At 46.5% G+C, this 12541-nt stretch overlaps 1 protein-coding gene across 2 annotated transcripts in view; it reads right to left on the reverse strand.

The window, feature by feature from the left end:
* Positions 1-12541, reverse strand: part of INTS1 (integrator complex subunit 1) — a 28091-nt gene that overhangs the window by 10169 nt on the left and 5381 nt on the right. The window contains exons 12-31 of one of the 2 annotated variants that reach the window (XM_068207034.1): positions 12143-12263; positions 11418-11495; positions 10749-10906; positions 9478-9574; positions 8980-9071; positions 8598-8658; positions 8020-8217; positions 7613-7742; positions 7268-7447; positions 7027-7176; positions 6294-6473; positions 6004-6108; positions 5018-5185; positions 4589-4700; positions 4115-4273; positions 3216-3362; positions 2723-2821; positions 2242-2366; positions 1213-1527; positions 513-672 (exon numbers count right to left, since the gene is read on the reverse strand). In XM_068207034.1, the coding sequence (XP_068063135.1) occupies positions 513-672; positions 1213-1527; positions 2242-2366; positions 2723-2821; positions 3216-3362; positions 4115-4273; positions 4589-4700; positions 5018-5185; positions 6004-6108; positions 6294-6473; positions 7027-7176; positions 7268-7447; positions 7613-7742; positions 8020-8217; positions 8598-8658; positions 8980-9071; positions 9478-9574; positions 10749-10906; positions 11418-11495; positions 12143-12263 (2835 nt within the window). Of the gene's footprint in view, positions 1-512; positions 673-1212; positions 1528-2241; positions 2367-2722; positions 2822-3215; positions 3363-4114; positions 4277-4588; positions 4701-5017; positions 5186-6003; positions 6109-6293; positions 6474-7026; positions 7177-7267; positions 7448-7612; positions 7743-8019; positions 8218-8597; positions 8659-8979; positions 9072-9477; positions 9575-10748; positions 10907-11417; positions 11496-12142; positions 12264-12541 lie in introns of both variants that reach the window. The other variant, XM_068207032.1, reaches the window with a different exon arrangement.

Consider the following 12541-nt stretch of genomic DNA (forward strand, 5'->3'; position numbering starts at 1 on the left):
CAAATATACATTCTACTGCCATTTATGGCCACCACAACCCTTGACAACTCTCCTGCATGTTACAGGGACATGTGGCTAAGAAAAAGCTCTGTAACCACAAACCCATTTCCATGCCCAAGCTCTTGGTTAGGCTTCTGATCCCAAGGGATGGCTTACAATAAACAACTCTTCAAGTCATGATGTGACCTTGTTCCAGAGGCATTCCTGCATGCTCATCTACCAAAACTATAACTCACACAGGATTCCTGGCCTGAGAAATTTTAAGTTTTCCCTGAGAGATCTGCTGTGCTTGGTGAGATGCTACCAGGTGTCTATTGCAAGCCCCCAGGGCTAAGGCACTTGTTCACAGCCTCAAAGAGTTTCTGCAGCACAATGTGCTACTTTTGTAACTCCTTATGACACCTGTCTAATAGGCTGCCCACAACACTTCCTACTCCAGGTGCAGTTTTGTTTGTCTCTTTCTTGTCCCACTTTGTCCCCTCTGAGTTCCATAAGCTGCCCAGTGCCAGTACCATCACTGATCCTGTGCCTTGAGGAGTATTGCACAGCAAAGGCCTTCAGCTGAGCTCGCAGGGGACCATCTTCCACCGCGGGGTTCTCCAACCACTGCAGCATCTGCATGAGCACTTTGAAGAAGAGCGAGGAGAAGGCAGTGTCCTGTGGCATGGAGCGCTGGGAAGAAATTCTTTACAGTGAGGGTGGTGAGGCACTGGCAGAGGTTGCCCAGAGGTTCTGGTCTCCCCATCCCTGAAAGTGTTCAAAGCCAGGTAGGATGGTCTGGGAGCAACCTGGTCTAGTGGAAGGTGCTCCTGGCCATGGCAGAGGAATTGGAGCTAGGTGATCTTTAAGGTCCCTTCCAACCCAAACCATTTTATGACTCTATGAATTAGACTTCAGCTCTCAAACTGTCTGCAAATGCCCTGGCTTGCAAGACATGTCCAACGCTGCAGAACAGCACAGATTACAGATCCCAAAACCAGCAGAAACCTATAGCTGTAAATCCATAAAACGGTTACCAGGCTGGGTAAGGTACACTAACTCTGCAGGTAATCTCAGCAGTGCCAGGCTGATGTGGCCAGCCTGCATCCAAATGCCCATGGCCAGGCAACCTGAGCTGAGCATTACAAAGTGTGCACACAGCAGAGCAGATGCCCTGCAGATTTCCCGTTCCTCCCTCACCCCTCTTTATGAAATGCTCCCAAAGGCACTCACGTGGTACTGGTAGAGCTGGCGCATGAGCGGGCAGGAGATGAAGTGGTGGCGGTGCATGGCCATGACCAGGGCGCCGCTGTGTGCGGAGTTGAGCAGCGCGGCCACGGCCTGCAGCAGCCGCGCCGTGATCCCACTGGCCGTGACCCCGCTGGCCGTGACCCCGCTGGCCGTGACCCCGCTGGCCGTGACCCCGCTCTCTGGCTTGGCCCCCTGGCGGATGTGGGCCAGCTCCTGCCCCAGCGACTGCTGCAGTGCCAGGGCCAGTGGCCGCAGGCTGGAGTTCTGCCACCGCGGGTCCGGGGTCAGTGGGAAAAGCTGGGGGGATACAACAGGGAGTACATTTATGACAGACAATGAAAGGATTGCTGGACTGTGGCAAACACTGGACCATGAACACCCCGAGGCAGAGGAGCGGTTTACCTTGTACAGTTATACTGATTGTAGGCTAACAGGAACCTTATGATACAGCTTTTTCTATATTCTAGTGCCTGGCACATGAACATAAGCAGTATCTCTGCAACCTCAACACGACTATCAATACTGACACTGCAGGGGAATCCTGCTACCCAAACACCAACAACTGACTCGGCCAATTAATTCCCTGTAGGCTCCTTCCGGAGTCAGTGGAGGGAGGGAAGCTCTGTAAGCAGACAAGCCAGAGTACAAATGCTGTTTGCACACAGCTTTGCTGCCAGGGCCCTGTGAGCATTTCACAAATCCTGCATCCACTGCTGAGAGGAAAGGCACTATGCACAAAACAAACAAGGTGCAGAGACAGCAACATGTCAGTAGGTACTGACAGTAGCAGGCATGATCAAAAGCCACATCACGTTCCAATTATATGAGAAAATTCCTGCCAGTATCAACTCCACCAGGCTGTAATGGCACAGCCTCACTGCATCAGGGCTTTCATATTTATTGCCTGCAAACACTGCAGGATAAGGAGTCACAAGATGCAAGTATAAGAGAAATGGATTTAGTAAAGCTGCTGCAGGGAAGCAGCTACTCAGCTGGAGGTTATAACAGTACCTGCAGCAAGATGCCTGCCAGATCATCTTCTGGGCCCAGAACACGGACCTGGCTCAAGGCCCGGATCCGACTCTGACTTTGAGAGTTTTCAGGACTAGATTTTGACCTTGCAGTCTCAGCGCTGTCTGCAAGAGGAATAAAAGGGAAGAAATGAAAATTTTGTTATGGTAGATCACCAGATCACCTTCAGCTTTACAGTCTCTAACTACTGAGGAATTCAGCAGCTTTTCTCTTAATTCCAAGCAAGACCTACTTTTCCATATGACTCAGAAAGACTCAATGTAATAAACTCTAAAAATACTGGAGTTTCTCTCTTTGCCAGAAGCAAAAAAACTCTAGCAAGGACTGGTGTCTAACTGTAGCTTGCTGGTTTATTACAACATGCCTGCTTTTTAAGACATCTCTGCCTGTTCCTCTCAACAGTAACAAAGGAGGGAAGTTTGGAAGGTGACTTTGATATTTAGGCTATCCCAGGCAGTACCTCGGCGGGCTGGTAAGGAGGCAGTAAGCAGGGAGTGGAAAGTCTGGCCTCCTGTTGCTCCTCTCTCATGTTGAACCTCCACAAGATGAGCCATGTAGTCTGAAAAAAGGAAGAAATAAGAGCACATCATCCTCTTGCCCTCTTCATTAAAGCAGGACATAATTGGCTGTTTGTACAGCTTCCACAGACAAGAGAATCTGCTATTCCCACAGACTTTGTAAACATGATGCCTTGAAAGCTTTGTTTCTTTTACAAAGTACCTTCCAAAGTACTTTTTGACTTTGTACATTCCAAACCAAAAAATCCTCCTCTATTTTGGGAAATACAGCCAAGGGCCACCCAGGTGTCTACAGTGACAACAAGCTGCCAAATCAGCCTAAGCACGAAGTTTGCTGAACTAGCTTGGATTTTTCCAAGGAAGTCACAGGAGATACTCATGGAAACAGTTCAAGAAAAAGTTAAATGCCTAGTCAGCCTCCTCTGCAGCTCTTACTCTTGTCCATGATGTTCTGCTCCAGCGTCTGTGGGTCATGAGATACTGCCTGATCCAGGTACTGCAGAAGTTTGCTCATGCTGGAAACTGGGATTCCAAAGGACTGAACAAAGAGAAGCAGCTGCTGTGGCTCCAGGTCCTGCAGGGCTGAAGTAGACAAACACTGAGTCCTCAGACATCTGAACTGCCCATGGAGGGTCATCTTTATTACCTGATCTTTGTGCTTTTGTCTGGACCAACAGTGACACATTAATGACAGAGCTGCAGAGAGCCTAAAGCCAGAAGTCTGACAGCTGCCTACTATATTTTCTTTCCTCTGCAAATCATTGCCGCCTTATTGCATCTTCCAGTTAATTCACTCACTGGCTAATCTGATCTTCTGTTTAATTTTATTAGAACCTCAGTAATGCAATCATTCATATTAAAAAATAACTTCCACCCTATCTCTTGATGGCTGCAGGCAGGAATTATTGAATAATTCAATCACTGGCTATAGACAGCTGTCATTTAATTAGTAAAATGGGATGAAAGCTCTGAATACCAAGAAGAAAGAGAACCCTGACGAGTGGTACAAGGACCAGAATAACCAGAGGTTTAGCTTACATCCTTTAGGCACAGCTTTCCACAGTGCTGTGCCTGTTGTCTGGTGATTGCATAGCTTAGTTCCATCTGCATTGTTGTAAAAGAGATGGGACCTCAATTCAGAGTCTCCCATTCCTTTAATATACACAGAAAGGGGAATATCCATTCAGACTTGCTTCTCTATTTGAAAACTAACAGTGACAGATGGCTACATCCAAAGGCATCCAAACAGGACGGCTGGGCACACTTGAGCAAGAAAGCTTCTCCCTTTCCTTTCAGCAGAGTTTGAAACACCAACAAACATGCCACAGGCTCACCTGCATCCACGAGCCGTGGGACCTCGGAGCGGATCATCCGCAGCTTCAGCCAGTCGGGGAGCAGCAGAGCCTCCTCGGAGGTGTCAACCAGAAAAGCAGTAGGAAGGGGCTTTTTCTCCGGGAACCATATATCCAGTAAGGTATAAAAATCACCATCCCCTGCTTAAGAGTGGATTAAAAATTATTTCCCATGTTCACAAGCATCTATGACACCCTGCTCTTCTCTATCAATACACCAGAACACAACATTGTTTTAGTATTTCCTGCTGTCTGCAGAAAGAAAAAAAAACCCAACCAAAAACAACTCTTTGCAGCAATATTCTGATAAATCTTACAGCTACAAACATGTACTGCAAGGGTCAAGCCTGTGAGTAGGATTAACACCAGTCTGACCTGCTAGGAGACAGCAGATAGAGAAAAGCCATCCTGTATTGACCATTACCCCCCAAAAAAATCTGAGCATACTTCACCAACCTTGAGGTGGCCCCAGTGTCAGGAGAATAACCATGGCATGGACCACAAGGATGTGCATGGTGGCTGTTTCCCCACTAGTCCAACGAAGAAACACCTGATCCTGGGACTCTGACTGGAAAAAGGCAGGATAAGACAGGATGAGCAAAGGTGGGGAGAGAAAGAAGAACATGAGAACGGACAAATTTATTCAGACCATAGTTTCCAACATCTCCAACAGTGGCCACAAAAGATACTTGGGGAAAAGTTAAGAAGGCATTTTACAAACACATAGGCTTCGCTCTGATATTATGTCACAATTTAATTATTTTTAGATCAGGGAATTCTTGAGCTGGACTTGGTTTATTCAAATGGAGTAACCCATTAAGGGCTTCTGTTTTGATAACCTGCCCAGTCTCTGTGACCTGCTGGGGCAAGGCAGGAGGCACTCACCCAGCTGTACACCTCCTCGCCCTCCTTGCTCTGCCGCATGCGCTTGATGTAGCGGGAGAAGATGGAGAGCAGAGCCACGAGCACTGCATCTGACTCAGCACTGTAGGAGAGCTTGGAGAACAGGTGGGACATGATGGTGGAGCGCTCCACAATCAGCCGGGCGACATCCTGCAGGGAAAAAACATCCAGGAGGTCTTTACTGCAAAACACAGCCAGGTCCCACTGCTTCATTGCATCATGTTCTCCAGTTCCCATCATCAGCCCAGTACACACCACCCTGGAGATCAGCTTGTGGAGTCAAGAGTAGAACTGACACCTGAGGGAAAAGGCCAGTGCTTTGCATGCATTTTACAGTGCCCCAGTGGAGCAGAGATGCATTCTGAGGCACCCCAATACAAAGTAAGCATTTTACATAGCATTTCTCTGAAGACAAAGGTTTCCTGATGCTTATCATTCAGCCTCCCCCATGTATCCAAACAGAGGCACATAAGTCTTAAAAGCAACAAAAAAGTACCCAGGGAGAAAAAAGAAAAAAAAATCATTATTAAAAAAATCACCAAAAGCTTTTCTAAAAAGAAAAAAACTCACTCAAACAGATAAACCCAGAAATCTAGTTTTGGTTACAGAAACAACTCACCACTAAAGTTCCTCACTTCCCATTCTCTTCCCAAACACATATGACTGCAGGTTTAGCACCTGCTTATTTATGAAACACTGCCAGGTAGTGGGATTTCCATCAAAACACTATTCACTCTTGCATTACCCATTCCAGCTGCTGGGCTGCTGCACTGGAGGTTATGGCTCTGATTACAATTTCTTTATATAAACCAAAGACACAGGTTTGCCTTTCAACCCATGCACAGACACAAACATGCAGTTATCGGAGTAACACACTCCCCAGAACTCATCCTGGTGGTACAGCAAGTCCCATGCCTACCACTGTCCTGGGACATGCCATGTGTCCCCCACACAATCCCTCCTCTCACCAGAGCAAGGTCGTTGTGCTGTCCCTGCTCCTCCACTGGGGCATGCTGGGAGAGGTACACCAGGTAAGCACTGATGGTCTGGGGATCTGTCTCCATGTGGATGGCCTAGAATGAGAATTCCTTTCATTAGAAATCAGGATTTAATGAAAACAAGCACCAGCATAAGCAAAATTCTTCTGCAAGCACACAAACATGCCAGTATCACAGCCAGATCCAGTTTGTTTAGATCTGTTTCAGCACTAGTAGAAAAAGAACAAGCCTGACACTCCCTTTCAGCTGCTTCCACCCACCTGCTGCAAGGCCAGAGCTGTTGTGGCTCTCACACTGTCAAACAGTGGCAGCCTCGGGAGGTCTCTCAGCAGCCACTGATATCCCTGCAGCAGCTCAGAATCACCAGAGTCTTCTTCCATGGGGTGATCCTTCTCCTCCCCATCACGCATTCCTCCTTCCGACAGCACCAAGGACAGGCCCTGCACAAGTCACACACATACAGCTGTTGCATATGAAGCCACAGCTGGACTGCTAGTTTCATATTACTGAATATAACAGAAACATGCTTCAAACACCACAGAAGGATCCAAATGCAGCACACAACAGGTTTTATCTCATATAATGTGTTTTCTTGACAGATACCCTGCTTGAAGTTTCAGTCTGAGCATGATCTTTGTGAGGTTTCCTGCAATTCTCTTTGCCTTGTCTATGCTCCAGAGCACCAGGCACTCGCTCACAAACAGCCTCTGCCAATTGCTCCACATGGCACACAATCTCCTGAGCCTACACCTGAACTCCACAGGAAACAAGGTAAAATCCAGCTCTATCTTAAGTACAACTTAGCTGTTGAACAATAACTTCTGAGCAGCAGGGAGCAGAAGTGTATTTGATGGAGTTTGGATTTTGAGGCAAGTCAATGGAGGAGGATGAGATGGAACAATTTCACTGTGCTGGCTCTGGACTCAAGATAACCTAGTGCTCTGCCCTGGGCTTCAGACAGACCCTAGTCAAGATGATTTTCATTCTGCTCACCTTCATGGCCAGAACCCGGGAAGCCACCTGGGAGGAACTCAGGCGCCGCAGGAAGTAGTCAAGCACCTCGCAGGTTGTCTGTTCATCTGCTTTGGGTCCCAACAGCAAGTCTTGCAAGCGTCCAAGCAACTGCCTTTGTTTCTGTTGTCTCTGTGGAGTGATAAGTTGGTCTGTCCAGTGAAATCAAATCTGGGATCCACAGGAAGTAGGTAACAGAAGGGATCCCCAAGAGAATGCTCACCTGGCGTTTCTTGGCACGCTGGTCCTTACTCTCACCCTCCTCTTCTTCTTCACCTGAGGTCGATTCATCAGCAGCATCATGAAGCAGGAACTCACAAAGACACTGCACGGGCAGGACATCCAAGGAGCCCTCACTGGACTGAACCAGATCTGCCAGCCATGGCATTGACTGTGATGAGGCCTGGGAAGGATGAGAGTAACAAGATCAGCAGAACATAGATGCAGCACACTGATCATTTAATTCCTGAGCAACAAACCACCTTCCCCTGAATCTCGCTTGGCTTCCTTTTGCCCCTCACTCTGCTGAAGTTTCAGAGGCAAGGGATCCAGTCCCACCACAGCCCACCTGTCTTTGGATGATGTTGAGAAGAAAGTCAGGATGGCGACTGCGACACAGAAGGTGGCCCAAGCGAAGAGACTGGTTCAGGCTTTTCACCTGCTCCAGGACATGTGGCGGAGGTCTGCGAGGGGGGCCCCTGCCACAGAAACAGCAAGTTACAGGCTGACAGGCCTTCACTCTGATGTGATGAGGATCAGTCAGATCTGTAGTGCATGAGGGGTTTATAGGAAGGTGGCAGGCAGGTTGGAACTGGATGATCTTCCAACCAAAACCATTCTATGATTCTGTGATCCCATGGGCTACCACACCACAGGGGTTTTCTTCCCCACATCAACCACCCTGTGGAGGAGAAGGGTTTCCTGACTTGTTAACTAGGATTTCATGATGATACTAGAATGCAGAAGGCTACTTACTGAGGGTCCAGACTTGTCAGCTGGGACAGCAAGAGGCTGCTGCTTTCTGTAATTGTTTGTTTTGTGGATGCAGCTGCCAGATGACCCTCAAATGCAAGAATCTCCTGTTTTTCTCTCTGGGAGATTTGAAGTTCACGATTAATCATCTCTGTGCGTGTCTCCTCATCCGTCAAGGTACATTGAGGATAGGAATAATTACTGAGAAAATAAGTTTACAAAAAGGAAATGGTTATCTTGTTCTATTCAAAATTCATGAACCAGTCAGAAAGAACACAGGACCTCAGCTCCGATAGACAACATAGAAAAAGCCAAGCAGTTTCTCAGTGGAGCCAGGAGACTGAGACCTTCTCAGCAAGGCACAGCAGTCATCTCCCTCCCCCTTTTTCACAGCTTTATTCCCTTGCTTATAATATTTTTGTCGAGGGAAGGCACTTTTCCCACTCCAACTGCAGTGTTAATGCCAGTTTATTTGACACAAGTCCCACTGGAAAGGAAGGAGTTGCATGGCACAATCTTAATTCAGAAATGTGTGTTTTCAGTGGCCTGTTTGATATATGTAGAGATTTAAGCATACTAACTTGGTCATGACCATTTCCATGAGCATCTTTAGAGAGGGGTACTCCTCCCATGCAGCCAGACCTGCAGCAGAGAAGAACAATAAGGAATACAGGAAAAAAATAGAGCCTTTATATATACTCTAACACATTGCAAGGTGGGGAAACACAAACTCACTTGAGAACAGCTCATAACACTCAGAGTACAAACAAGGCAACTCCAGCCACATGTGGTCCAAATCCCACCTGCACACATTTTTCACCCACAAGGGATACACAGTTATTTAACTGCAGTCACCTCACCAACCCAGCACAGGCCTTTCACACAAGCAACCAGACTTGTGCAGAAAGCACCTTGGCTAATTTTTGCAGCAGAACTGGTACCCTGAGAAATGTCCACACTCACCAATATTTTCAGGATTGAATGCAGCCACTACTAGCAGAAGAGGCCAGGCTTTCCAGTAGAGAGTAGAAATAGCTAGATTTGGAGGCTGGTATCTGCAAAAAAACACCAACAGGGATAAGCGGTCAAGTTTGGTTCCTTAGCCCATCTCAAGTCTGCTTTTCTCCTTAATCATGCACTGTTTAGATTCAGTCATGCCAGTTCAGTGCTTTTCCCAACAAAGAGACACCCCCACACACATAAATCCTTTCAGGAGGGAAAGCAGGATTCAGCTGAAGATTTCTATAGCAGAAAGGTCAGTTCTTTCAGACCAAAGTACATTCCACAACTCGGGTCTTGATTGCTCTAGAGAAATACCCACCTGAACATGACCCTGAAAATCCTTGTAATTTTGTTATTACAAATTTTAATAGAGAAAAGCATCTTAAAATCTGTGAGCTCGGAATGTTAGTCACAAGGTGAGCTAGATCACAGCAAGATTATCTAGGTGATAAGTCTTACCCTGGAGGTAGCTGGATATTCTCTGGATGGTGATAAGTGCACAGATTCAAGACTGCATCGATCAGCTGGATTCTTTCTACCCTCAGGACCTCAACATCTGGAGGAGAAGAAAAGACTGAACAAGTTATTGACCTGTCTACCTGCCTGAAAGTCCTTCAAGAAAAGCAGCACAGTGTAAAAAATTTTTACTTCAAGCAACTATGTTATTGTGGGCTTGCTCTTGTGATATTACAGAAACAAAAAATCAACATTTAAAGAGCAACAACACTTAAAAAATCCTATAAGTCAATATATAAGAATATGGAGCTTTTCAGCAGCCATCTGGTTTAAATTCTTAAGGGTACTTTTTTTCCCAAATGCATCCAATATAAGACTTGTAACTTTTTCAGAACTTGGATACACTCCTTCAGGTAAGCAAAATCTGCTCAGAACTTCTGGGGCTCAGAGGAACTAAAAATGCATTTCAACTTTGTTGCAAGTTTTCAGATTCACTCTGAGTCTGCCAATATACGAAATGGGGCAGGATTTAAAATCCTATATGAGAGGCTGGACACATTTTGAGAGGATACTGAACAGCAACAAAGCAAACAAAGTCTAGATCCTTCCACAAGCGCTGAGCAGTTCAAGATCATTCTTTGCCGTTAACCAGTCAGCACTCAGACCATGTAAGATGCTTTAGAATCAAACTGACAACACCCTCAATTCTGCCACAAACACATACAGCTCAGCTGAATGGATGTATTTACCAGCAATGCAGGAGTTTAGACAAATGCTAAATGAGTTCATAAAAGGAGTAAGAGTAAAGTTTGCTTCTGTAACTGCTATTCTGTAAGAGTCCCAGTAATGGACTTGGGAAGAGCACACAATGGGTTAATTAATTTAACTTCCAATCCTTCCATTTTTGCATAGCCTACAAATTTCATTTTACATTAAGTACAAAGGACTAAATTGAATTTAAAAACGCTGACTCAAAACCCTGGGTGGTTGTTCACAGTCCTTCATTCTCCACACAACCAATAATTTCCCAAACACTCCACGATACAAAATTAGTAACAGAGAGAAACAGTAAGAGAAAAGAAGAAGCTTCTCTAGTGAGAAAGCAACAGCAGCATGTCTGGCTTTGAGCCAAATGTTTAGCCATCATGACTAAAATATGCTTTAAGTGATGCAAAGGCTCTTTGGTAGGTGGTAGGAGCTGTCTCAGCCCTGGGTGGCAATAGGAAGATGTGGAGAAGCAAGCACTGGCTGGTGGGAGCTGTGTGCAGCCTCACCATCTGCCTGCACAGCTGCAGCCCTCTTCACCAAGTGGTCGGCGAGCTCCATGGCATCGGCGGGGCCCAGGGGCAGGTCCCGCGACAATCCGATCACAAGGATGCGCATCAGCGTGTCCTCCAGGATGGGCACCTCGGAGCACAGGCGAAGGAAGAAGCTGCAGGAGACACGAGACATCAACCACACTTCGGGCAGCAGTGTGAGGGCTCCTGGAACCCTCCACAGACCCTACAACTCATCTGAGCAGAAGATACATCACAGCTTCTTTCCCCGAGCTCCAGCTCCAAATGCAACTATTTGAAACAAATTATTATCAGAGTATCATTTGCAGTGCCTTGTACCTCTATGCTTCAGCCTCCTTGAGTCTGAGCTCCCTAACTTTACCCCAATTACCCACACACTGTGGGGCTGCTCTCCTTACAACTACAGTGTCAAGACACAGAACAACTTGGCACAGGAAACAGGAATGAAGGAGGAAGAGGAACAGATGGAGAGTGGAACAACACCCCCCAGTTTTATGGCAGTGTAACAGATGAAGAAAATCTGAGCACAGTTCCAAGCCTTTCCAACACAGAGCTATATAAGGATCACCAGAAAACACCCATTCCTCTGCCTCCAGCTAGAGCAGCTCCCCACCTGCACCTGCCACGGGAGGGGCACACACTCACTTGCGGTCACTCTCCGGGGGCCAGTTGTCCCATTTGTAGTAGGTTTCTGGCTGTTCTGTGAAGAGCACCTTGTGGAGGCTGTAGAGATGAAGAGCACAATAAACACCATCTGTGAGGCTTAAGAATACATACAACAGTCCAGTCTCCCTCAAATCCTGCTAAAGCTTCCCATCCTGCACATGAAGGAGCCCCCTCAGATAAGTGAGACTAGCAACAGTAACAATATGATTCAGAACAGAGAGGACTATACAATCAATATGGGCTCTGGGCTTTTATGCTTTCTGTAACCTATCTTGCTTACCATTAATTCTGGCTTGAACTGTCTCAGTAATGCCTTATGTCAAGACCCCAGAATACCATCTGTCCTCCAGAAGACACAACTATCTGTGGAGCCCTCAGCCACAGAGCCTTAAAAAGGATGTCAAACAAAAAAAAAAACAAGGAGTCCAGAGGGAATTTGTTTGGTCAGATAGCTAAAAATCCCCTACTGAGTGGACCCAAATAATATAAATCAGAAATATTTCCATTATCATATATTTCTGGTACAAGGATTCATCTGAAGGAATTTCAGAGAGGGAAACAGTCCCTGCTAAAACTGTTTCTGCTCCCTGTCTGAAAGTGGCAGAGAAATCTAACCAAACCCTGGTGTATACCTGGTTTTTCATAATATATCAGTGTTGAGGAAGGGATTGGTTATGCACAGACATGACCAGGCTGACTCTCACCAGTGCACATAGTCCTTTGGAGCCAGCTTGCTGATAGATGGAACAACTGTATGCAGCCACCAGACGGCATCACGTTGGATAGCAGCAATTTGGTTCTGGAAAGAGCGCAGCACTTCCAGGTCTGAAAAACAGTCAGGTCACAAAATACACACGTGGGCATCATCAGAAGCGTGGTGGCTTCAAGACAGTAACCAGGACTCTCAGGCATCAACAGTAAATCATAGAATCACAGAATGGTTTGGGTTGGAAGGAGACTTAAAGATCATCTTGTTCCAATTACTGCACCACAGGCAGGGACACCTTCCACTAGAGAAGGGGAACCAGAGGAGTGTATGAGAAACACTTGAGTCCCTCAGCTCTGACAGAACATGTTCTTTGCTTTCTGACACATGCTGCAGC

The sequence above is a fragment of the Anomalospiza imberbis genome, chromosome 16, assembly GCF_031753505.1.
Source record: "Anomalospiza imberbis isolate Cuckoo-Finch-1a 21T00152 chromosome 16, ASM3175350v1, whole genome shotgun sequence".
Taxonomy (NCBI): Eukaryota; Metazoa; Chordata; class Aves; order Passeriformes; family Viduidae; genus Anomalospiza; species Anomalospiza imberbis.